Below are 26,227 nucleotides of genomic sequence, written 5' to 3'. Positions count from 1 at the left end.
TTTAATATAAAACACCCGTAACTACCATCAGATATTAAAGTAAATAACATGAAATAATTTTGATTCAGTGGTTCTTACATTTAAACAAACATATATACCTAACAGTTATCTTTTGGACACTTTTCTTTGTCAGGTGGAACCAAGTGTTACTACTTCTGCAGCTGTGGACCTCAGTTCACTTACAAACGTGTATCACCTGGAGCTTCCCAAGGTACATCAGCTTTGACTGGGACTTAAATGATTGAGTACCCTTACACACTGGTCCTGTTCTCTGGCTCCCTGAAGTATGGTCTCTAGAGAGCAGCATCTGTACCATCTGGGGTCTTGTTAGAGATGCAGGTTTTGGGATGCACCCAGAGCTTCCTGTGAGTGAAGACTTCTGGGGTGGGCCTGGAAATCTGCTTTAGTAAGCCACTGTGACTGCATGCACAGTAAAGCCTGAGAACTACTGTGCTGATGGTCCTTTACTGTGGCCCAGCTTTTCCTGATTTTGGTGTTACTCAAGAGGATGAAATTTGCAGTCTCTCCTTGATTCATTTACTGTGATGCTGCTTAATGAACACAATAATGAAGAAACAAGTTCATGAAAGCTAAAATAACTAGAAGTTCAGCTGATAGGCTCGTGCTTAGTGAGGCGTTTGCCCTGAAAAGGTCTCACTTTCAGGTTCAAATATGGACGTGCTTTGTTGAAAAGAAACACATGTTTTCACCTACTACAGAAAGCAAGTGGATTTGGGGAATATGAGGAATGGCTCAGGCATAGGAGGTGAAGGGAGCAAGGTAAGGCAGAAGGCCCTGTGTAGGAAATGCTGCACACGTGGATGGCTGGAGGGGTCCATTCTCTCCAGCCAGGAGGCACTGAGGCCGGATCATTCCATCGGCACAGAGGCTGTGCTTCATCAGAGAAGAGCTTTGTTTCATTAGTTCCCTCCCATATAGTTTGGAGATAATAGTAGTACTTTTGTCTTAGTCAGCCATGAAGATTAAATGATGAAGTACTCATATAATAGCATAATTCCTAGCACACAGCCAGAATATTAGAAAAATATGACTGTATTGATTTTGTTTCTTTTTATAAAAAAAAACCTATACAAAGGTGGGCTGCTGCAGTCTTTTTTAATATAATGTTTTTATTAAATTTTTGAGAATGTCATAGGTGCACAGGATATATCAAAACATTTCTCTCCAACTCCTCCAAGCGCTTCCCAGCCCTTCCGAACTTCATGTCCTGTCTTCCCTCCCCCGTGTGTGCTGCCCAAATCCTCCTGGGCGTGGGACAGTCCAGTGGAGCACAGTTGTCCTCCTAGGGCAACACCCTTAGCTGTCAGATGTCACGGCTCACCACCACCATCACCAGTGCAGGAAGGCTTGGTTATGTACAGGCCGCCCCAGCTGGTGGGAGGTCTTACCATGGGCATAAAAAAGAAGTTTTTATTATTAATTGTTTTGATTTAGACAGAAGGAACAGAACAGAAGTCATTAAAAGCTTTTCCTCATACATTTTAATTACAGTCCCTCCTGGTGCTGTGTCAGAGTGATTACGTCCTCTGTGTTCCTGTCCAGATTTCAGGGCTTAGTTTGTTTTAAATCTGTAAATACCAAAAACACTGTTTAATAATATAATTATATTCCTATAGTTTAATTATAGTTTATTAGGAAGCACTTAAAATGCATGCTGAAATTTTGGTATGAATGATTTTTTTTTTTTTTTGGTTTATGTTTATCTGTGGAAAAGTTGAAAATATGGTAAATGTCTCACATGACCTTTTATAGCAATTCCAATTGATTTCCTAATGCTTAGTGTATGCAGAATAAAAAGTGCCAAAGAATGCTAGAGAATGAGCATGGTGGATGAATGAGGCACACAACAGGATAGCAGTTGAGAACACAGACTGAGAGCCAGACCACCTGGAGCAGAGCCCTGGATGTAGCCCTTAATAGTCAGCTATGGCAGGCACTGTTACCTAGAGCAGATTCCTGATTCCGCACATGGCTTCTTTGTATTAATTGCCCTGACAAAAGCAACTTAAGGAAAAAATGGGTTTATTTTGGCTCACATTTCAGGGGTACGGTCTATCATCGCAAGTGAATCATGGCAGTATGAGTTTGAGGAAACAAATGGCCATATTGCATCTGTAGTCAGGAAGCAAAATAAAATATGTTAACATTTAGTTTCTCCTTTTCATTCAGTCTAAGATACAGCCTGTGGAATGGTGCCACCTGCAGTTAAGGTGGGCATTGCCGCCTCTATTAGCCTAATATTAATATATATATATATATATTCCCAAACAGGCATGCCTAGTGGCTAACCTCATCCAGGTGATATCGCACAGGAATGTCTTGAGGCCTGTCTTGTCTAGATCCTGTCATTTACAATCAATAGCAGTATTAGAAATGTGGGGTGTTGCTGTGATGAACCTGATCATACTATTTTTTGAGAGGATTGTAACATTTTAGAGCTTTGGATTTGAAAAGCTGGCAAAATCTCCAAGGAAGTATTTCCTCAGGATCATCATGCAGAAGTTGTGCTCCAGAGGTGGCCAAGGCTGCTTCTGAAGCTGGTTGCCAAACTTGGTAGTGTGTAACAGTCAGCCATGTGTCACTGATTTTTGTGGCATGAAAGTTACAGGATTGAAGTGATCATAAATAGGAGCTGTGGCTTGGCAATGGGGAAGACTAGGAGAGGCCATTGGTGAAGGTGCAGCTTTAGCTTCAATGGAGACCCCCAAGACTGAAGGAGTTCTAAGAGAAGTTGAGGCTTGGCACCATGGGCCATGTGCCATTGGTGAATGTGTATCCTCAGTTGCAGTTGAGGTCAAAGGATTAAGGGAAGTCATGGAGAGAAGCTGAGGCTCGCCACTGTGACACAGAGTCAGAGTCCCTGAAGAGAGACCAGGATGGGCTCTCTGTGAAGTTGAAGCGTTGGTTGCAGTTGAGATTCCAGGATTAAAGTGATTGATGGAGAGCAGCTGAAGCTTGGCAGCAGGGGAGGCCACTGGTGAACACACAGCCTAAGTGGGAAACGCCAGGACTGTGAGAGGGCTACCGATGACAGCGGGAGGCTTGGAATGGTGGGGTGAACCTAGGAGATGAGCCCCATGTGCTATGGATGGCAGGGCTAGAGAGCGGGGCTGTTGGAGTCCAGAAGATCATGAATGAGTGCAAGAAGTTGGCCACTGAGCAATAAGGAGAATATTTAAGAATGTTTTAAAATAAGCTAGATAAAGATGAAATCATGATTTTCAGGATTTCACTTGTGACTTTGAAGTCACTAAGTTCTTTGGGTTTTCTTTCCTTATCTAAAAGGGAGAAAGTACACATTCATAGTGGAGATACTATTCTAAAGATTAAGTGAAATAAATAAAGCACTTGTCAGAATCCAAGTTTCCATAATTGTTTTCATAAACATTTTTAAGCCTATGAGATTCTGAATGGCCTATAGAATATGTCCGTGGAAGTCTTTGCTAAAAAATGATAAATGGTAGCTCCTGCTAAGCCTGCACATGCCTCATTCTGAGATGTCATGGGACTGAAATGCAATGAAGTAAAGACACAAGAGCCTTCTAACACTGATGACTCAAGTTCTTTGTCCCTTAACCCTCCAGAAATTTTCAAATTATGTTTTCTTGAAATATAATTTAAATGTAATAGAATGTTCATTATGACATTTACTATTCATGATAATATTTACTGCTTAGTAACAATGGAAGAATGTCATTACTGCCCCACTTTTAACTGCTGCTCTCTTCCTACCTGAGGCCACATCGCTGGTATTCCAGAATGATCCACTGTGTCCATCCCCTGTTCAAAACTTGGCGTTAAGTGTGAGCCTAATAACAGGCCATTTCTGGTTCTATTGCAGAAACTCCATTCAATTATCTTTTTTCTTTAAAACTACTCTTTTTAAAAAGGGGATGCAAATACAAAAAAGTAGAGTGGCTTTCTGTGATGCTAATTCAATTAATCAGAAAACCTTGATCAAAAATTTACTTTTAGTACTCTTTACCCTAAAAACTATACATCATAACAAGCAGCAGATTCTATGATTGGCAGAAATCACCTTCACATTCCTATGATTTTACATAGTGGAAATCCTCAAATAAAATTACAGGTTTTTCTTCAGAATTTTAGAAAAACTTTCACTTTCTGATAATAACGGAAGTTTGTTCAGTTCAGACTCATCTGCGATCCTTGTTGACAGTTTTCTAACTATGTGACTATATGACTTCTCCAGAATCACACCGCATGATGGCATTTTAAAACTAGCTCAGGACAGTGTTTCTTATATCTATCCTCCTGAGGGAGGACTTCACAGACTGTGGCAGAAGTGAGCTGGAGAGTTAACAGTTAGGTAGGAAAATGCACACTCACACATCTCACTATCCTTTCGTACGTTTCATCCTGCTTCTCTGAAACAGTTTGTCTACAGTATGTGTACTTATTTCTATAGTGTCCTTAGTGGGTTTAGGTTATAATATACATGCAGATATTTGGCTTACTGCTCTTTTAGAATTCCTGTTGCAAACAACAACAAAAACCACAAGCCAAATAGTAATGAACAGGAGAAAATTAATTCCATCAAGCTAAATGAAAGGAGATTTTTGGATTCAGGTTAGCCTTCAGGTGTGATTGACTCCAAGACTAACTAGTGTTATCAAGGGCCAGGTCTTTGTGGGCAGTCATGCACAGTGTCTATGGACTCCAAAGCTGATCTTCATAGCCCTCGAAAGGCTGCCAGTCACAGTCAGAGCCTGAGCCACCTCTTCTACATGTGATGGGGTAGAAGTAAGGGTGCCTGTTTTCCGATTGTCAGAAGATCCATCATAACTACTAGCCGAGGTCACCACCTGCGAACTCCAGCCAGGGTCTGTGACTATGGTAATCAATTATAGACTTGACTAGAGGTACTCAATTCACATCTTTGAAGCTACTCACTTTCATTTACATAACAAGTCACCACAAACCCCAATAAGCAAAAAACAGGCATTTGTTGTATCTTAGTTCCTGTGAATGGGGAATTTGGAGTATATCCTCTGGGTGATCAGGCTTGATCTCTTGTATAGTTCCTGACAAACTGACAGGAATGGCCACAGTCACTCACTGCAAGCTTGGACTATGGGTGGCAATTGCTTCTACTTCCAAGGTGATATCCTTAAATGAATGTAGGTGAGAGATCCTCATTCTTCCTTGTGGCACATCTGAGTGTTCTCTTGCCATGGCAGCAGGTTTCCCACAGAACCACAGATCCAAGAGAACCAGAAAACAGCAAGCCTAGATTCGCTCCACCCCACCCGCCTTAAGTGGGAGCATTAAAGATATCACATGACATACTTCGATAGAAGGTGGATTCAAAGCCAGTAACCCACTCTCTGATGGCAAGTGTGGCTCCAGGTGTGTGCTTCTGAGAGAATGTGCAAATTTGCCATTTTCTCCATCTCACTTTGTGTGAAACTTCTCTGTGTGAAAACGTAGTGCAAAAAGTGACTAACTCTGGCTGGAACAGAAGCTCAACACTCCATTTTAAAAGTAGTCAGAAAGGAAGGTAAAAGCCACTGGTACTGAATTTTTTTAATGTTGAAAAATATAGATGCATGTGATTTATTGGCTGTGTAGCCTTGGCCAATTTGGGGTCATGGTTTACACACACAGGCAAGTATGCTCATTCTGCAACAAATGAAGACTCTTTTCTTGAGAAATGCCTCTGAGTTCTGCAGCGGAACCTGCAGCAGGAATTGTTCCTGTCATTAGAAAGACTTTTAATTGCATCTGTAGCTTTAGGTTGATGGTGCGTTGGGTCATCATGGTCCCATATCTTTACATTTGAGTAAAATAAATCCACTTTGACTTCCCTGCCTGATCTTCATTTACTTACTCCTCTAGGATCAAGGAGGCTTGGGTATTGCTATCAGTGAGGAAGACACGCTCGGCGGAGTCGTCGTCAAGAGTCTAACTGAGCATGGGGGAGCAGCCAAGGTGACACTCGTTAACTTTTTCTTGCTGCTGAGAAGTGGTGGAAGGGGGGATTGCTCAGAAACAGTGACTCAGATCTCCTGCATTTCACCATAGGATGGACGGCTTAAAGCTGGAGATCAGATCTTGGCTGTAGATGATGAAGTTGTCACTGGATGTCCTGTTGAGAAGGTATTTTTGCAAAAAAAAAAAAAAAAAAAAAAAAAAAAAAAGGCAGTGGCATTACCTGGGGAGATATGTGAAATGGATTATTATTTCCAAAAATCCAAAAAGAGGTTTTTCCTCAGGTTACCCACTTTTTGTTTTCTCTTTTCTAATCATGATGATGTTATTATTCTGCCTGATAAATTATTTAGTATTCATTGTTATTTTTGATCAATATTGCCTCTGTTTTCTTTTGAGAAATCTGGAAATACAGAATAGTAGCTCACTTCATGTTGAGAATAAGGGTGTATTTTCCTTATGAATGTTTACCCTGAGGTAGCTGTCATGTATATTGTTGTTAAATAGATTTGAAGATGCAGCCATTACATGCCTGGTATTTGTGGGTATTGAACAGCTCTTTGTATCTGGAGTCTGAGTCTTATGTACTATTTGTACATAAGTGCCAAGAAAAAAAGCTGTGTTTTCCTTGGGATGAGATATCTTTCTGCTACCCTTTCTAGGGTATAGTCCATTTTTACATTGGCCACCAAGAAGCTTAAAGCTATTTTAAAATCTTTCAGTTGTAACAAATAAAGCTTGGGTCCTTTAGCCTATAAACCTGATTTTGCTTTGCATTTGACTTTACTGTTGCTGGGTTTGCTGTCCTACTTTTAACATGTGCTCATCAGTGTGTGTGTGGAAGTTTGTGGAAGCTGCTTTATATCCCTTGCAGAATCAGAGTAGGCAGAATACTTCCTGTGTCATCTAGCATTGTAGGGATCATCTAGCATCCTGGGGATGGACAGACTTGATTAGAAATGTAGTAAGTTAAAAGTGTAGCTCTCTGGGTCCCAGCAATCCCCGGCAGTCTCATAGCCCACTTATAAAAAAAACATACAGACACTTATATTATTATCATTTAAACTGCTCAGCCATGAGCTCAGGCCTACCATTGTCTAGCTCTTACTCTTATACTCAGCCCATTTCTGTTAATCTATATGTCGCCACGTGTTCCGTGGCTTTACCTGCTACCATTACATGATGCTCCCTGGACGGCAGGCTGGCATCTCTCTCTCTCCACCTTCCTGTTCTCTCAGTTCTCCTCTCTGCTAGTCATGCCTATACTTCCTGTCTGGCTACTGGCCAATCAGTGTTTTATTTATCAATCATCCACAGTGGCCACTCCTCCATTATATTAATATAAAGAAGAATCTTGACAAAGCTATTCTAGGAGAGTAGAAATTAACCATAGCCCTAATCTCATTGGACAGTTGAAGGACTAGAGGAATCATTTCTTTCTTGGCTTCTCCAGGAACTACAGGGAAATCATTTCTGTCTTTTTCCTTGATAAAAGATGAGTTAGAGCCCAGAAGCACTGAGTCTGGGTGGGGGCAGTGGCTCAGTCAATGGAGTATCTAAGAGTCTGAATCTGTGGGGCTAGAGTCAGGGTTCAGTGGTAAAGAGTGCTTTTAGTAAGTTCTGTTCCCAGCACCCATGTCAGGCAGCTTCCTGCTACCTTCAACTCCACTCCAAGGGACCTGATGCCCTCTTATGGACTCCACAGGTACCTACATACACATTGCATACGCACGCACACATGCATACACACACACACACACACACACACACACACACACACACACACACACACCAAATAGTAAATAAATAAGACAATATTTAAACAGAAGGAACCTGAGTAGGATAGTCAGATCCCATGTTGAAAGAAGGAGGAAGAGGAGTAGTAGGAGAAAGAGAAATAAAAAGCTGGTGCCTTGCTGTGCCAGCTTTTATAAACCTGTGATGAGGAAGCATAAAGCACAAATTCTCTGAGGCTCACTGAACATGCATCCCAGCCAGATCTGTGCGCGTTAAGCCAGTGAAAAACCTTATAGCCTTGGCATGCCCACACGTATGTACCTGTGCACACACAAACCTGCACACACATAAACATGTACACAGGCATATACACACAAATACACAAAAGAGATTGCAAAAATCCTGGTGACTTTTATTTGCATATGTTTTCTCATTTGTCTTTGAATTCTGTTTTCCTTCACATCAATATCCGGCCAGTTTATCAGCCTTCTGAAGATGGCAAAGACAACTGTGAAACTGACCGTTCGAGCTGGGAATCCAGCTTGCCAGGGTGTTCCTTCAACAGCTTCTGCAGACAGTGGAGAAAGGAAAGACAGTCCTCAGTCTCCTGCAGTCCCAGCTCTGGACCCAGAACCCATCCCAAGTAAGGACTGGCTTGCGAGAGTCCTGCTGTAGGGCAACCTCAGTAGAGGGTCTTCCTTCAAAGCAGGCATGCACACAGGGCAGTTTGAAGGGCATTGAAGTCAAAACACCTTTGCTAACTGAATGGTTTATAGAGGGTATAACTGAGGAGAGTATGGTTCCTGGGCAGTAGACATGTGTGTATAGGTTACCCAACTGTGATACCTTAGGAAACCACTGTAGTGCCTGCTTCAGCCTCTTCTCCCTAAACCCAGGGAGTGGTCTTCTTTGCTCTCAAGTTTGTGCTAAGGGTACACTCAATTACAGGTATACATGGCCAGAGTCAGACATGTCATTTTGTAACTTCTGCTGGTGGAATGGGAAAGGAGCTGTTAGTTTCAGTTTCCTGGTATATGAAGTGGATACATAAGATCCTGTTTCACAGCTAGGATCAATACTGGTTGCTAATGCACTAAAGCTAAAAGTGTTAGGTATTGCTGTGTACATGATAGACCCAAGATGAGAGTTCAGGGAAAAGGAAAGCTCATTGTCAGATGAGATACTGAAGGGTGAGACTTTCTTGTATCACTAAACTCACAATTTAGTATATAGAACTCATTATTAATGGTGGTAAACACCTTTAGTTCCAGCACTCAGGAGGCAGAGGCAGGTAGATCTCTTGAATTCAAAGTCAGCCTGGTCTACAGAGCGAGTACCAGGACAGCCAAAGCTGCACAAAGAAACCCTGTCTCAAAAAAAAATTGCTTGACTTTTTAAAAAAGAATGTCCATGGATAATAAAATAATAAATAGCTGTAAACTCTCTAAAGCGGCATTTAGAAATGGTTTAAACATTACCTTTCTGTGGAAGGTGGGGAAGGGAGACACTTTCGTGACATAATACAAGCTGAAATAGTCCATTCATTTGACAGTTTGTTAAGGAAAAACAGGCTGAAAGCATTTGTAATACACCTATTGAAAAGTCTTAAAGTAAAACATCGCTGATAACAGTAATCCTGTGTTTAGAAAGGTTGGGAAATTCATTGAAATAACCCGTTAATACTTTAATGAAGATTTTCTCATTTAACGTGGGATCCTAAATAGCATTGTGTATAAAATATGAAATGCTTAATGAAAACTTAGCATAAATGAAAATATCATACACCTGTTCTCACCATTTCTGGAGTCAGAGCATAGTCTATTTCTGGTTTCCTGCAAAGAACATCTTGTCTACAGCATACACCTCACCAAGAGGGCTCCCCAAACCTGTCCTTTCCTGGGTCATCAAATGTGTGTCTTGTGCATACTCAGAAAACAAAGCAGGGGATTGGTCTCTTTATTTTTTCACACTGTGTTCAGAAAGGTATGTAGCAAGATTTAATGTTGAAAGTATAAAAATACCACGAGACTCAAGAAGAAAGAAGATAAGAAATAAATAAAGGGAATATTTTTGTATGTATTTATATATGTGCAAATATGCTCAGAACTGATTTCATAAGAAGAGATGCTTCATGATACAAAGAAAAGGAAGAGCTGCATTCCCCTGAGTGTGCTTGTGAGTCTGTGGTGGCCAGCTCAGCTCTGAGTGTGACGAATACTTCTTCCATAGGGAGCGTGTTTGGCTCTGGAAAAGTATAGGCTACTGAATTCAGAGTAGAGGCTCAACCTGACTCTCAATTTATTTCCTTTCATAGTTTGTCCTATTTACTGCCAGCAACTTAAAAAATACAAAATAACATAAAAAAAAGTAATTTTATGCCTAGCCCCCAGCTTAATGATGATGATGTAGTCATACTACTTTGATATTTTAAATACAAAATGGCTAAAATATTCAAGACAGATTTGAAGTTGCCTTTTCCCTAATCTCTTTCCTTTCTCTGTTCTCATAGGTAACATGTGTGCTGAATTTGACATGCAGTCTTTCTAAGCAATTTTTATTTGTGGCTTATTCATTCTAAACCCATTTTCAGGTACAAGCAGGTCGTCGACACCAGCAGTCTTTGCTTCTGATCCTGCCACATGCCCCATCATCCCTGGCTGTGAAACGACGATTGAGATTTCCAAAGGGCAAACAGGACTGGGCCTGAGTATCGTTGGGGGGTCAGATACACTGCTGGTGAGTACTCTACCCCATATGCAGACACTCAGGTGGTCCATGAGACTACAGCGAGATTTCTGTCGCTTTTGTTAAATGTGATGTACAGGTGGAGAAAGAAATATATCATTGGTAATCGTGCTATATCTACTATATTGGCATATACTTTATAAATTTTATGAGTTTTATTTTGGAATTTCTCTATTAGGAAAAAGTATACGCTTCTTTCAGCGTTTTAACAAGAATTATGTCTTTAGATGTTTCCTCACATTATGATGTGTGGCTCACATATGGACCCATAAAGTTCATGCCCTTTTAGCTGTATACAAAATATAGTGTCCTTGGATTCCCATCTTCTCAGCATTCCTAGGGAAAATGGCTAACACATGAGTCTGTTATGTTTTGGGCTCTAGGGGCTATTATTATCCATGAAGTTTATGAAGAAGGGGCAGCATGTAAAGATGGAAGACTGTGGGCTGGAGACCAGATTTTAGAGGTACGAATGCTTACTTTTTAACCTAGAGTAAAAAGCAAAGGTCAAGGGTGATGGACTTTTCCTTCCTTCTTTCTCTCTCTTCTTCCTCGTTCCTCCCCTCCTTCACTCCCCGCACCTAGCTCCTCACCATCAGTGTCCTGTTTTGTACAGGTGAATGGTATTGACTTGAGAAAGGCTACGCATGATGAAGCCATCAATGTCCTGAGACAGACTCCACAAAGAGTACGGCTGACGCTCTATCGAGATGAGGCCCCATACAAAGAAGAGGATGTATGTGACACCTTCACCATTGAGCTGCAAAAGAGGCCAGGCAAAGGCTTTGGGTTGAGTATTGTTGGCAAGAGGTAGGTGGGGGAGAACAAACCCAGGGCCCTGTTGAAATTGATTGTAGCCTTAATTGAAGGTATTAATGTTCTGTCACTATCAACATTTATAAGTCAATGTGTTGGAGGGTTGTATACTCTTCAGCAAAAGGTCATTTGGTATGAAATGTCTGTGTGCCAAGAGATACATTGTGTCCTGAGGAACAGTTAAATGAGAAATAGTTCTTGACCTCAGAAAATTCATCCTCAAGGGCTAGAAAGATGGCTGATTTGCTTCTCTTCCAGAGGATCTGGGTTCATTTCCCAGCACCCACACTTGGTGGTAGCTCACAGCTGTCTATAACTACAACTCCAGGGGATATGACACCCTCTTCTCACCTCCTCTGGTACTCACACACAGGTAGCATACACATACACTACAAAAAATACAAATTTTAAAATTATTTTTAAAAATTATGCTCTGATGAATGAAACTCTGATTCTTGTAGCAAGTGAATTTATTGAGAGTGACAGGCACATTGGGAGTACTAGAAAAGGAAATGAGAAAGGGACCAGCTGAGTTCCCTATTTAAGAATGAGAACAGGTGGAAGGTTTCAAGAAAAGAGGAGACAGAGGGTAAATAGTCTAGGGATGAGGGTCATCGTGAAGGGCATGTGCCACCAGTAGAGGACTGAAAACAAAAAGCAGGGTATTTGAGAAGATATATAATATTTAAAGGATATTGGTATGTAATCTATATTAACCAATGTTTATAGAAGTAATATTATCCAATAGTGGTTTGGGGTTTTTTTTTGTTTGTTTTTTTTTTTTTTTTTTTTTTTTTTTTTTTTTTGAGACAGGGTTTCTCTGTGTAGCTTTGCACTTTTCCTGGAACTCATTCTGTAGCCCAGGTTGGCCTTGAACTCACAAAGATCCGCCTGCCTCTGCCTCCCGAGTGCTGGGATTAAAGGTGTGCGCCACCACAGCCTGGCCTCAATAGTGATTTTCATAAACATTTCTTCCTTTTGTGTTATAAGACCATCAGGATCAGAATCTGTGGAATAGTTAAGCAGATGAGTCAGAACTCAGAATCAGCTCCTGTGTAGGCTGCAGTAGCCTTGCGTTACCACCAGCTGTCCTTAGGCTGCACAAACCACCATGTCAGAGCAGCCTTCTAGTGAGGCACCTTCCAGTGAAGCACTGTCCATGGGTTGTGCTTATCTAGGCTGCAGCCACACTTCTGAATTGGAATTTAAAAACACATTTACAAGTTTGTTTGTTTTTCAGAGAAAATCAAAAACCTAACTTTTTTAATGCATAGAGAAAGTGCATGATGCTGCTTGAATCTCAGTGGGAATATATCTGGGGAAAGTAGGCTGTTTTGGGGATACAGTACCACTTGCAAAAATCATTTCAGGTGCAAGGCTGCTCTATGGTCTGTTAGATGAGCAGAACACTATACAAATGACGTAATAAATCCTAACTTGACCATCTAATCCTAACTTCCTATTTAAAAATGAGAAAAGTCATGGTTAGATGGAATGATTTTGTGGTCGGATGGTATGTTTGAAGTCTTCTTGTGTAATTCAACTTTTACTGTATAATCCTATTTTCAGTTACTTTTGTATCTTAATGAAAAATTCCAGAGGTTTGTTTTCAGTCTTGTGAAACAATAAGATTAATGTTTGTTTGTTTTGAATAAATCTATATTTGTATGTAAAAGTTAAATCTGTTATATATAATGACTTAAAGACATCATAGTAATGTGGTTAAACTGTAAGTAACAGTTTCAGTTTGTAGTACATATCTATCCTTTATTTTCAGTAAGGTTAATGGCATTGATGATAATCTCAACATACTCACATAACTGCAGGCCAGTGTTCATAGATGACTTAAGTGGGGTGTGGGGGAAAACCATGTACTTAGTACCCAGCCACTGATTCCTCGGTGCTGGTCTTACCATCTCCTCGGTGCTTTGCCCATAAAATAAGAATTGTACTCACTTATTCAGAGTACATAACTAAGGAATACTAAATATGCTCCAAGAGATACTTTCAATCTATAAAATATCCTTTTAAGATAAAAGTCACTGTTACTTCTCATATTCTGGCAAAGCTACCCCAGCATTACACAAAGAAAATGTTAAAGATAGACAAAATTTTCACTTAGAATAACTACTTCTGATTAAATAAGCCTTGCATTGCAGCTGAGAACCAGTCTTAATGCTTAATGTACTGTTGCTTGCAGAAACGACACCGGGGTGTTTGTATCAGATATCGTCAAAGGAGGCATTGCAGATGCTGATGGGAGACTGATGCAGGGGGACCAGATTTTAATGGTGAATGGAGAAGATGTCCGTAATGCCACCCAGGAAGCAGTTGCTGCCCTGCTAAAGGTAGAAATCAAGTAACAAGCTTAATTCTGTATAGTAATTTTATGTGTTATTAGTCATCTCAGATAAAACAATAAATTTATGATCATTTATTATGTTGTATATTTGCCTAGCAGCTTTGTTAGAATTCGTGACACAAATACCTGAAATAATAGCACATTTTAAAGTGCATGTTAAAAGAAAAATATATATTCAGACCACAAAAGTTTTCACATCTATTCTTCTGTGTTTCTTTCTGGATATATTCTTATAACTTGGTTTAAGTCAAGTCACTCATTTGAGGCATTAGGAGGCCACCCGGGCCCCACAGCATCGTAGGAGATAATGTTTTCTGGCCTTTCTTTTTCAACCCCTTCCTGAACCCCTTTCTAGGCACAGCAGAATTGGTATTTAGTTTTGTGACACCAAGTGGCAGAATTTCACTTTGTTTCACACAAGCCTGCTTCCCATCTGACTCAACACTGTTGCTCTATTTTAAAGTGAATGTCAAACTGTCCTCAACTATATCATCCTCCTGCTCTGAAGGGAGTTTAGTACAGACTCAGCCATAGCACCAACACTAGGAATTACTGTGACAGTTCTAAGGCTCCCGCCCCCAACAGCACTTGGAGCTTTAGTGCATCTTACACTATGAAGCAGGTTTCCCCCAAAGAAAGCTCTTCATGAGGAACAATTCTCTGTTGGAAGGTGGAGTCACTCTGAAAATAAGCTGTGAAGTACAGAATATTCCTTAGAAAACACTTGTGGGAGGTAGAGTTTCCCTGTTAGGAAACAGTTCAGTTTCTAGAGGAGATTGTGTTATAAATGAGGTGTTGTTTACTGTGTTTTCCTTTGCCTGATGTATTTTTCTCCTAAAGTTTAATTCAGCATGGACTTGAAAACACTATCATTGCTTATTCCCTACATCTGGGTCTGAGGGAACATGAGCTTGTATGTGTGTCAGGTCCACAGCTGTTAGGGCTGCTGGGCATGTGCTGCCATGGGAACCTCTCAGGCTGGCCTCCCATAAGTCTTTCCAGGTGAAGCTCCACCTTAACCTCTGTGGTTTGGATAGGACCTGGCACACTACATTAATTATTAGCTATCAGTTATTAATGGAGCATGCATTAAACCTGTTGTTTATTAAAGTCATCTAAACAAAGTGATCAAAATTGTTCTTTTTTGTGGACTCAGAGGAGTGGTATTTGAGGCAGGGTCTTACTGTCTAGCCTAGGCTGTCCTAGAACTCACTATGCAGCTTAAGCTGGCCTGGAACTCATGGTGACCTACTTGCCTAGCCTCTTGAGTTCTGGAGTTATAGCCTCAAGCCTTGCTTAGCTAGTGACCAGAATTCTTTAAGGAAGAATATCTTCATTTTGGAGATAAATGAGGAACGTTGTTAGCTCTGTGAGACTGGCCGATCTTACAGGAAGAGAGAGGAGGAGGTCACAGCAAGATAACAGAAGTGATTTTAAAGTCAGTCCAGCTAGCTATTTTAAAAGCAGTCAGACAATATACAACGAGAGCCATAAACAGTTATATTTGTACGTTTGGCTTGCTTCGGCTTGTGCTGTTTTGTCTAATTCTTTATTTTATAAGAGACGGTCTTAAATATACAAATAATGTATGGACATAAATTTTATTGAAGTGTTTTTGGAGTAATAGGAAAATTGACTCTAGAAGCCCTGGTCTCAGACACCTCCTTGTGCCCCTTCCGTTGTTAGACCACACGCATTTCTTGCCTGGTGTCAGCTCGTAATGTTACATTTGTAGAAGTGTTTATCTAAGTATTACAGAGTAGGTCTGCTCAACCACCATGTACCAAGGAAATTTGACTGAATTATATGACTATCTTTTCTATTAAACGAAATGTAAGTTGTGTGGGCAGTCGATTTGAGCTTTGGTTTGCATTTTAAACCTGGGTTTCCCTGCTTCATTTGCCCTTCTTATGGTCATGGTGTTTCAGGAGAAATTACTTAATTCTCAATTTCTGTTTGTCTTGGTAGGAATGATCTCTCTGTGAATTGTGGAATGCTGAGATGGACACTTATGGCTACTATATTATTATTATTTTTTATGAGTTTAAATGTTTAAAAACCATTTTTTAGAAAGGATTGGGGTTGCCCTGTCTATAGAAATTTCAAAAGGAAGATGCCTTTAGTTTAGACTATGTTTTTCTAACAATGATTGTAGAATTTTGTTTTAACATTTTCATAAACTTCCTCCCTTAGTGTTCCTTAGGCACAGTAACCCTAGAAGTTGGAAGAATCAAAGCTGGTTCATTCCACTCAGAGAGGAGGCCTTCTCAAAGCAGTCAGGTGGGTAGATGTAGAGTTCATGAACAAAGCCAGTCCACAGGCAAAGAGGAGCTCAGAGATGTCCCCAGAGAGTCTGCCCAGGGTCCCAGATCCAGATCCAACCCTCTAGCAATGTGAACCTGAGTGTAGAGTTTGACTGTGAAGAATAGGGGAAACGTGGCTGGTAGGACCCCTGGACATTGGAGGCTCTTGGCAATTCAGAGGGACTTTGTTTCCAGCATTCTTCTTCCACTGTCTCAAAGTTAGCCACTGAATCAGTGTCCCAGATCCAGTGAAGGTGACGTACCTTTAAGACACTGTCAGACAGACATCAATCACTATTCACCTGGGAAATTCAGGTAGGTGATGGGAAGCCATCTCCTTTATAGAACTATGACATTGAAATAACCTGATTCATGGGCTAGGGAGAGTGTATGTGGAGTTAGTATGGCGACTTAAGTTAAATCGCCAGGACCCCAGTGAAAGAGCCAGCTTCTGTGGTGCTTTCAATCCCACTTCTAGATTGGTAAAGACAGGTTGGGGTTTACTGACCTGCCAGCCTCACCCCATTGGCAAGCTCCAGGCCCCAGAGAGAAACCCTGGCTCAGAAAGCAAGCTGAACGCCTCCTGAGCAATGGTACTAAGATAGACCTGTGCCGTCCACTCATGCATGCTTACATGCACATGAGGGCCGCCTGACACACACACACACACACACACACACACACACACACACACACACACACACACACACACACACACACACACGAACAGTTTGATTCTTGGCAAGCTTTTCTCTGCAGTATTATCGTCTGATGACAGAGTCTCCTTTTCCTAAGTCTGTTCATAAAGCACATTTACTAACTTTTTAATTACTGCCATCAGGTTCCAGCTCACTGGCCCTTCTTAGATAGTTTGAAGCCCTGGCTGTTATGTAGTTGTTTAAATTCACAGGAAGTTAAGTCTTGAGAGAGATTATGAAAGACCACTAAAATTTGACATAGGTTGAGATCAACTACAACTGTTCTTTCATCTTCAATTATTTGTATCATTATTTCTTAAACAGCAAAAAGAAACCAATAACTATGCTTAAGTTGCCCTTTAAATTGCCAGATACCACTGTGGTTTAACAGTGTTTCTCATTAGATGAGATAAACAAATGGAATTGTGAAATATTTTGTACTTAGGGGAATTGTAATTTCCCAAACTGTCTGTAATAATTGCTGTATATTTTAGGTGAGTGACAGTAGCCTGTCATCCTTCACTCTCCCACTTTCTGGAATAAATGCATCTGAATCATTGGAAAGCAACACGAAGAAGAATGCACGTAAGATCAGCTTAACATTTTATGCATGAAGTGTACTGCTCTGATTTTGGCTGTTGACACTAATTTTTTTTTTTGATTGTTTACCACTGAGCCCATTTCCTCCCCAAACCATCTCCGATCCTCATGTAAATATAAAACATGCACTGGCCAACATCCTGAGCAAATGAAGGCATGCCCTGTGGCAGTTTTTCCCACTTATGTTTGCTTTATAAGTTATAGATTCATTATTCTCAAAATTCTGTAATTTTTTTCTTACCAAGCAGAGTAGTATATTTGATTTTGTTCCTTTTCTGTGTTGAATATAACTCCAGTAAATCAGAAAATACCACTAAGCAAAGCCTTATTTTTTTCATTAAAATTACAAAAATTTTGAAAAACTTGACACAATTCTCCTGTGTTTTAATTACATAAAATCATGGCGCAGAGGATTTTTGGCTTGATGCATTGGTTGAGAGTTTTTCAAATTGAAGGAACTCGCCATATGGCAGTCTCTATTTGCAATGTGACTAATATTCTAGAAATTTAGACACTTAGTGCCTAGATTTTTTTTAACTCATCTGTAACTATTCCTCTCAGCTGTGTGAGCAACTTTCTATCCAAAGCATAGTCTGCTCTCGATTCAGTCAGAGTAGACTGTACAGTTACGTAATCAAAGCGGAAACAGGGAGGAATGGAATGGCATGAAGTTCCCATTGGGGAAGTAGAGTTCCGTGAGAAGTGGATTTAATCATATGTTCTGCTGATCACCAAGTGCACCCTTATGAAAAAGAGAGAGCCCGTGCAGTGCCCTCCAGCCCATCCTTGCATTGGCTAAAATGGTCAAAAGCCTCAAAATGTTTTAACAGACATTTTATCTGCTTCTGCCTTTACAGTAGCATCTGAAATTCAGGGATTAAGAACAGTCGAAATAAAAAAGGTAATTTGCTTTCTCCTAAGGCATTTTTGTTTGTATTTTCTTGTTGAATAGTTTATAGTGCCCATCTGAAAAATCTGCATTGTAAGCCGTGGAAATAGTGCAATTCAATCATTGTCAAATTCCTTAGACAGGCTCCTTTCTTCGTCTGTTCTCTCTCTCCCTCTCTCCCTCTCCCATTCTCTTTCTCCCCACTCTCTCCCAATAAAGCTCTAAAAAGGCTAAAAAAAAATCCTTAGACATAATGAAAAGTCTTTATTTACATTTTCTGTACTGTCAAAAGTATCCCTACACAAAATAATTCCTTGCCTCTCTTGTGCTGATGAATAAACCTTTATTTCAGATATATGACCTAATAATAGGCATGTGTAAGAGCGAACATAAGGCACGATTTGCTGAGACTTATTGCACAGCCTTCTCAACATTGCGTGCCATCATAATATGCTTCATGTTCACTGATGGCCTCTGTAAGACCCAGAGTTTTGTTGGGGACAGTGCATGTGTTCCAGGCCTGGCACTAGAAAGTGTTTGACCCATGTTCAAAGTCAGGAACTATCTGGTTCTGTAGTCTTCTTGCTTCGGGAGTTCTCCTGACTTTATCAGTCTCAACAAGATTTAGTATGTGTGGATTGCTTTTTTTCCCCAAACAGATGCTTACTCTCCTAAACCTCTTGAGTTAAATGAAGTATATTCTGCCCTCATACCTAGAAGATCCTAACTGACAATAGAATATTGTGTGTCAAAGAACAAACAAAAGGTCAGTTTAAAATATGACTTTGACCAGAATCTCTCTGTTCCATGGCAGGGGCCTGCTGACTCACTGGGAATCAGCATTGCTGGAGGAGTGGGCAGCCCACTTGGCGATGTCCCTATATTTATTGCAATGATGCATCCAAATGGTGTTGCGGCTCAAACCCAGAAACTCAGAGTGAGTTTTCCTGCTAACCACAATGGCCTTAGCAAATCTAGCAGGTGTTTCCAGCTGCTCAGTCCAGCCGCCTATGGCCAGGGATTAAACCCGCTTTTAGATAGTTAGTGAAGCTTAGGCTGCACTTACTGTAAATTAAAGATAAAGAATAACAGACGGGACCACGATGTCATCAGGTGCAAGACTGTAAGGCAGTTACAACTGTGGAACACGCTGAAAAGGTAACAGAGGATGTGCAGAGCACAAGTACGGACGGACGGAAACTCCCTTTCGATGTCCTACTGGTTTAAGTGCTGATTTGACATACCAAATTGAAAAATGTTATTTATTTCATCTTATTAAAATTTTACTGAAGTTTAATGCAAATATGATTCAAAATACTACAGAACATACAGATTTGCTTCAAGGTTGAGGGACGGCCCGAGTGTGGAGCAGTGTTGGAACACCTGCTGGCCCAGCAGACATGACTTCTGCAGCTGGGTCTCCGAAGGAAAATCTCTTAGGCCCAAGCTGCAAGCAAAGTCTCCAAAGGAGTCATATCCTTAGCCTCAAGTTTTGGAGTGAGTGGTTAGCACTTCTAAACTTATGATGGATGCTGAGAAACTGATTATCCCATAGTGCCTTAGAGTCCATGAACTTCCTAAAGGACAGCAAATGAACACTTTAAACTGGGGCATAGGACTCTCTTGCAGCTGCTCAGCTCTGCACCGTGAAATAGCCAAGCAAGCATGCTGTCTTCCAAGCAGATTTTATTAACTGAAGCGGGCAGTGTGCCAGGTTAGCTCTGCTGCCCTCAGTTTGCCAACCTCTGACATACGGTTTCATCTAACACTCATGGTGATTATGTCCAGAGAAGATCTGGCTTCTAAATGACACTGATACTTTATGGTTTTAATAAGAAGTACTATCTTGCTCAGGAGAAAGGAGGGCCAGGGAAGAGTGACTTTCTTCTCATCACTCTCCCTCCCCTAGGACTATCAACTTCATCTGCACCGAGTCTCTTTCTGTAGTTCCTTCTTAGACTTGAGTTAGTGGTCTCCTGGGTTATATTTTGGTGGTGGGTGGCAACTTAGGCATGCTGAGTGGCAGAGAAGAAGGACTGTGCTGGCCTGTTAGCCCTGATCTGCATGGTGGCTATTTATTTGTCTTGCAGGTTGGGGATAGGATTGTTACCATCTGTGGCACATCCACTGAAGGGATGACTCATACACAAGCAGTTAACTTGATGAAAAACGCCTCTGGCTCCATTGAAATGCAGGTACGGATTTTATTCCAGCACAGTTCAGAATACAGGTGGCCTGAGGACACAGGAGCTCCGGTGCGAAATAAAAATGACTCAGTCTCCTGCTACTATTTTATTTAATATATCCCTTGAACGTCAGTGATTCAGACGAGAGCTCCAAGAAAGCATTATGAAACATGTTCTGTAACATTTCATCCTGATGCCTTCATTATTTCACATTTTATATCTAAAGGGAAAAGTACAGGGCCTTAGCAACTAATGATTAATTGTTAGAATTTTGTGTGCTCTCTGAGTGGCATGTCTTCTAAAGATCTTTGAAAAATAATTGCACATGAGGTCATGATTTATAAACATCAAAGAACATTGTAGAATTTAATTTAGGATGTTTTTACTATCTGGACAGTTAAGAGGTGTCTGGGCATTGTGAAATTCCTTTCTTTTTAATAATATTTTAATCATTTCTTTGATTAAGTAGGCAGTAAAATACTCATTTTAAGCCAAGTTTATTTCTTGGAGAAAAGTCTTTTGGGGTCTCTTAAGCTACACGAACATATGTTCTTCTCTTTTCACTTTGCCCCCACACAGGTGGTTGCTGGGGGAGATGTGAGCGTGGTCACAGGTCATCAGCAAGAGCTTGCCAATCCGTGTATTGCTTTCACAGGGCTAACATCAAGCAGTATATTTCCCGATGATTTAGGGTAAGTACATACATTATTGGTGGTATACCATTTGTTGCTTTCAAATCAAATGCTCCAGACAACTGTAATCTCTGTCCCATGTTCTGGCACTCACACAGAGATAGAATAATGGGAGAAGTATGAAGTAGAAAGTACCAATGCTTTTAATTGTCATCCAGTTAGAGATGTCATTCCAGACAGCTGCCTGGTCTGAAATGAATAAGTAACAGACAGTTACCTAGTCAGAGATGGGTAGATTACAGACAGTTACCTGGTTAGAGACAGTTATCTAGTCAGAGAGGTAGGTAGATTACAGACAGTTACCTAGTCAGAAATGGGTAGACTACAGACAGATAACTGGTCAGAGACAGTTATCCTAATCAGAGATGGTTAGATTACAGACAGCTACCTGATCTGAAATGAATAAGTTACAGTTACTTGGTTAGAGACAGTTATCTAGTCAGAGATGGGTAGATTACAGACAACTGTTCATCCTAACACACTTTCCCAGTTTTCAATTTTGATTTTTTTTTTGAGAGGATGTCTTACTCTTCTTGATTGAACTTTTGATAGAAAACATTGAATATATTGGAAAACAACACTAAATATAAAAGTACTAGAAAAAGAGGCAGATTAAAGAGTGGCACATTTGAATTTTTAAATTATTTGCTGCTGCTCCTACATTGCTCACAATTGATTTTCCCCTCTAGAGTTGAGACCAGTGTTTATAACTCTCCATTATAGCCTTCTAAACTTTCACCTTCTTCTGGCCCAATAAACTGAAAAAAGAATGAGAATTTCTGTGTTGTGAGATCATGCAATAAATAACATCTTCCTTATCGATAAAATGCAGAAAAAACATGCTAATTGTAGTTTGAATCAGATAATGCACAAAGCACAGAGAGTAATGATTGTGTGTGTGTGTGTGTGTGTGTGTGTGTGTGTGTGTGTTTAGTCACAAATCTCTTTTCTCCTTCATTTTTCTGTAGACCTCCACAGTGTAAGACTATAACACTAGACCGAGGACCAGATGGCTTAGGCTTCAGCATTGTAGGAGGATATGGCAGCCCTCACGGAGACTTACCAATTTATGTTAAAACAGTGTTTGCAAAGGTAAGCTTTCAAGTTTTAACCATTCTGTTCCCTGCTAGACATTAATTAATTAACACTGGTCAGCAGCTGGCTTATTAGTTTATGGCCTGAGGTGATGCCAAATGGTTAACGATGATATTTTCTTTCTAAATTCCCTGCAGGAACAGGTCATTAAATATTTTTGTCCAATTTGAGGCTTAGTTATGTTTAGAGAAAAATAAGCTCAAATTGAAACTCTGTGGAAATTCAGCAATATACACAAAATAATTAAGCCTGAATTTTTCATTTGAAAGGAAGTTGTACATGATGATCTTTTGAAAATGGACTTTCATATATATCTATTGTCAAGGACTGACATGTTTTCCTCTGTGTTCTTTTGTAGTTGCAAAATACAGCATAGGTACAGAAAAATACACAAAATGCATCTCATGTTATAACTAGGGTGTTTATAAGTTTAATTGAAAAGAAAAGCATGTTTTAAATTCGAGGAGTAGTGAGCAACCCTGTCATCTACGATGAAGCAGGATAGCAATCAAGGCATTCAATTGCTTTGGAAAAGAAAGCTCTGTAGAGAGCTGTAGTCATCTACTAAACTAGCTCAAGAATGTTTACAATAAGAATAAAGAGACTATAATTTTGATGAAGTCGTTAAAATAATGGAAACACATACAGTGGTTGATACTGTGTTGTTAAGACCTATTTTCAAAGACTATAAAATTGAACAATGTTCCCTGTAGAAGAAAACCAGGAATCCCACATTTTACAGTGTAAAAGAACAAAATGAATGTCAGGCCTTCAAAGACTTCATCCGGGCTCTTTGAAGTGCTATGGTCCTCTATTTTATGGAAGTTTCGTTCTATTATTTTAGAAAAATACTACTATTTTCAACCAATTTAAAGTGTTGTTCTTGTGACAAGCTAGCTGTAGGCTTAATTTGTGAGATTTTTTTTTAAAAGTTATTGGTATATCCAAAAATACAGACAGCATTTGCCAATGAATAGAAGCACCATGCAGTCCTTTTCCTCGGCCTAGGAACGATTTATTTAAGGCATGCTAGTTAGAACATATTTTAAGAATTTCATCATTATACACTCCTCATTAACTTTTCCATATTTTTAATCTCATATTTAATTGCATAATTATCTTCTATGTGCCTGCTTTAAGATGGAGTTCTTTTTTAAATAGGATGTCTGTGTTTAATCATAATTGTTTAGGGCCTATAGAAATAGGAAGAATCTCTCTACCCTTACAGTAAGAACCTAGACAGCTTGAGCAGTTTTTCTTTCCAAAGCTTAGAAAAAAAAATTGCAAAAAGCAGTGGTTGGGAGGCCTGTGTCTGGCCTCATCCATCCTGGATAAGTACTGCACAAGCAGCGTCTCCCCAGCCCTGGAATGGCCTTTAAATAATCACTTTGCCTTACCCTGCTCTGGTCAGCCTCCGTGTGAGCTTTCTGTTCTTGCAAGTGTATGGATCTGGAGTCTATAGCTTTGTTTGAGGAAGCTGCCTTTGTTGCTCACTGATCTCTTGTCTCTCTGTATGTCTTCTTTATGGATAGAAATTCCTTGTTTCTATAAAAGTGTTCCTGCTAGGCAAATGCCCAAATATTCTTTATTAATTTTAGTTGCTACCAACTGCTGTGTTAAACAGCCAAAAAAACATCCAGCTACTCTGTTGACGGCTAGCTTCACTCCCAGATTGGAATCTCAGTGTTAAAACCATCTTGGAGAAAGGCCTCTTTTGTGTATGTTCATCATGTCTAATGGGATGGGGCGCCGGGAGCAATGTGTGTGTACATGCAGAGCAATTTGCATTCTCGTTCAGCTCTTCTTTGTGTGAGGCTGAATTCCTTCACAAGTAAACAAGCCTACTTTGTAATTGCAGGGAGCAGCCGCGGAAGACGGGCGTCTGAAAAGGGGCGATCAGATCATTGCTGTCAACGGGCAGAGCCTAGAAGAAGTAACCCATGAAGAAGCCGTTGCCATCCTTAAGCGGACAAAAGGCACTGTCACCCTCATGGTTCTCTCCTGAACTGGCTTCCAGAGCTGAACCAGCCCAGCCACTTGCCTCTTACCTCCTACTGTGACAGAGTGGAACTGTCCCATGGACTCTATGCTGTGTTCAATGGGGGAAACTACAGGGGGAGAGAAACATTTAGGGATTTGTTACTGACAACTGAGCACACTTTTTCTTTCCCCTTGCATTTCATGCTCCTAACCTCATAGAGAAGGAATATTTGCATAGGTAAACCTCATTTTTATTTTTAAAGATATCTAACAATTTATAGTCATGTGGACAAAATTATTATATGCTCATCTTGGTAATATGGAAACAAAATAACTCAAAGGTAGCCAAGAGAAATAGCTTCAGAAAATTAGGATAAAAAAGTAAAATTTCCCCCCCAAAAAAGAAGACAATCTTGAGTTTTTAGAAAAGTGCCCCAATCTGGCAAACTCCCCCCCCCAAAAAAATGTTCACAATAATCTTGACTTGTCTACTATTTTAAAATTGTGAACATTGTAACATGTTGGATCATCTTATCTCTAAAATATATTTTTTCTGCTAACATTGTTGACTAAGCTTTAAAAAGAAATCGTGTCTAATGTGTATCTTGGTATTCATTTTCAATTTTTGACCTGCTATAATTTCATGTCATTATAAGTACAATAATGATGCTACCCTGTGTTGGCAGCAGTTCTTCTGGAAAACAACCATCTAGCCATGGAAGACACAGGAAGGAGCCAGAACCTTCTAGCGCTGACTTAACAGATTGAAAATATGTTAGTGTGGCATGCTTGTTGTTTTTCCATTAGTATTAATCTTAATGACAAAGAAAAAGGCAGTGTGTTAGTAATTATTTTGATTGTATGCCATTAATAAATTTACAGAAAAATTAAGGTGGTTAACATCACTTCACTTCACTGCCGTGTATTAACATCTTATAATACAATAGTTTAAGACTAAGGGGAACAGATGGAGCTGTTTACTGAGACAACTGGTGAGGAATTATCATGTGTTCAGTCCCATTTTAGAGCGTGAAACTCCTACATTAGAATATATAAAGTCACTTTAAATATTATCTATATTTGTAGCAGAAGTAGTGTACAGATATTTTATTATAGCATTCTTGTGTAAATGTAAAGTGAATAAATAAGTTTCTGTGGTGCACAACAAAAAAGCAGATGCTTTCCTTGTTCTTTATGTTGGGAAAAAAGCTTTCTTATTCAAGATTTACTGTTTTCTATTATCGAGTCTCATCATAGATGCAATTTAAAGAACTCTGGACAACATCCTTGTGCAAACCTCAATGTTCTTACCTCCACAATGTTTCCTAACAGCAGAGATTTAAAGGCTGCTCACAAGCTGAAGAAGACGACATAGGAAAAGTGTTCTGCTGCTGTTTTTCAGGGATGTTACAAATGCAGTCTTATTATATTACTGTACAGTTTATCGACCACTAAAATGCATCCAATGGAAGTTTTCTTACTGAACAAGGCCAGTCTGGATGGAGAACAGAGTGAGAAAGCTCTGTCTGTGGATTCTGTCTCAAATTCACTAATGAGAGTCCATCCTTTCTTACTGGTTCTCTTTGTAAAATGATAGCTCATTTTCTTGAAAAGCTTTGAGTTAATTTTTCAAATATAAGAAAATACTTTTATATAATCACCTTGTGAGTTTAGTTGTCCATTCAAAACTCAAAATGAATGAGCCGAAGTACAGATTGTAACATATCTTCAGCCAGTCCTTGACAACTGAGGTAGTTGGTTAGCAAAATCTATCTTTTTATGCTGATAACCTATAGGTTTTTGGCCATCTTTTAATGACCCTCTCTCATAAAGATATGGCTAAATCCTTGCATGGTATTCTATGGATGCTGAACTTAGCCACTTCTACAAGTTTAAAGTCAAAAATATTTTAATAGGGGATACTAGTATCAGTACTGGGAAAAAGTTGAGCAATCAAATTAATGTTTGAGGCAATATGTTGAAGTACTACCCCTAGTCCCTGCCCCTAGAAAAGAGGCAGGCAGGTACGTGTCTTCATTTAATGATGTCCTAAGAATCCATACCCACCACAATCTCAGAATTTAATCTCTTTGCCAATGTGGTTAAGGACAGGCTGTATTAGGATGGGCACTGTCCTGTAATTGTGACAAC

The 26,227-nt window shown here is 39.9% G+C and overlaps 1 protein-coding gene across 17 annotated transcripts in view; it reads left to right on the top strand.

Annotated features, from left to right (window-relative positions):
• Mpdz (multiple PDZ domain crumbs cell polarity complex component) overlaps positions 1-25,251 on the top strand; it is a 162,332-nt gene extending 137,081 nt beyond the window's left edge. For 16 of the 17 annotated variants that reach the window (XM_037202689.1, XM_037202680.1, XM_037202686.1 and 13 more), the window contains 16 exons: positions 134-211; positions 5,881-5,973; positions 6,067-6,141; positions 8,188-8,353; positions 10,301-10,446; positions 10,838-10,921; positions 11,072-11,265; positions 13,472-13,619; positions 15,827-15,913; positions 17,129-17,219; positions 18,092-18,135; positions 18,938-19,060; positions 20,214-20,318; positions 20,889-21,001; positions 21,970-22,093; positions 23,955-25,251. In XM_037202689.1, coding sequence (XP_037058584.1) covers positions 134-211; positions 5,881-5,973; positions 6,067-6,141; positions 8,188-8,353; positions 10,301-10,446; positions 10,838-10,921; positions 11,072-11,265; positions 13,472-13,619; positions 15,827-15,913; positions 17,129-17,219; positions 18,092-18,135; positions 18,938-19,060; positions 20,214-20,318; positions 20,889-21,001; positions 21,970-22,093; positions 23,955-24,101 — 1,818 coding nt within the window. In that variant the 3' untranslated portion in view covers positions 24,102-25,251. Of the gene's footprint in view, positions 1-133; positions 212-5,880; positions 5,974-6,066; positions 6,142-8,187; positions 8,354-10,300; positions 10,447-10,837; positions 10,922-11,071; positions 11,266-13,471; positions 13,620-15,826; positions 15,914-17,128; positions 17,220-18,091; positions 18,136-18,937; positions 19,061-20,213; positions 20,319-20,888; positions 21,002-21,969; positions 22,094-23,954 lie in introns of those variants that run through there. The other variant, XM_028873309.2, reaches the window with a different exon arrangement.
• The last annotated feature ends 976 nt before the right edge of the window (positions 25,252-26,227 follow it).

The sequence above is a fragment of the Peromyscus leucopus genome, chromosome 2 (assembly GCF_004664715.2).
Source record: "Peromyscus leucopus breed LL Stock chromosome 2, UCI_PerLeu_2.1, whole genome shotgun sequence".
In the NCBI taxonomy this organism is placed as follows: domain Eukaryota; kingdom Metazoa; phylum Chordata; class Mammalia; order Rodentia; family Cricetidae; genus Peromyscus; species Peromyscus leucopus.
The sequence above is the reverse complement of the archived record's forward strand: the minus strand, read 5'-3'. Positions and strand labels throughout refer to the sequence as shown.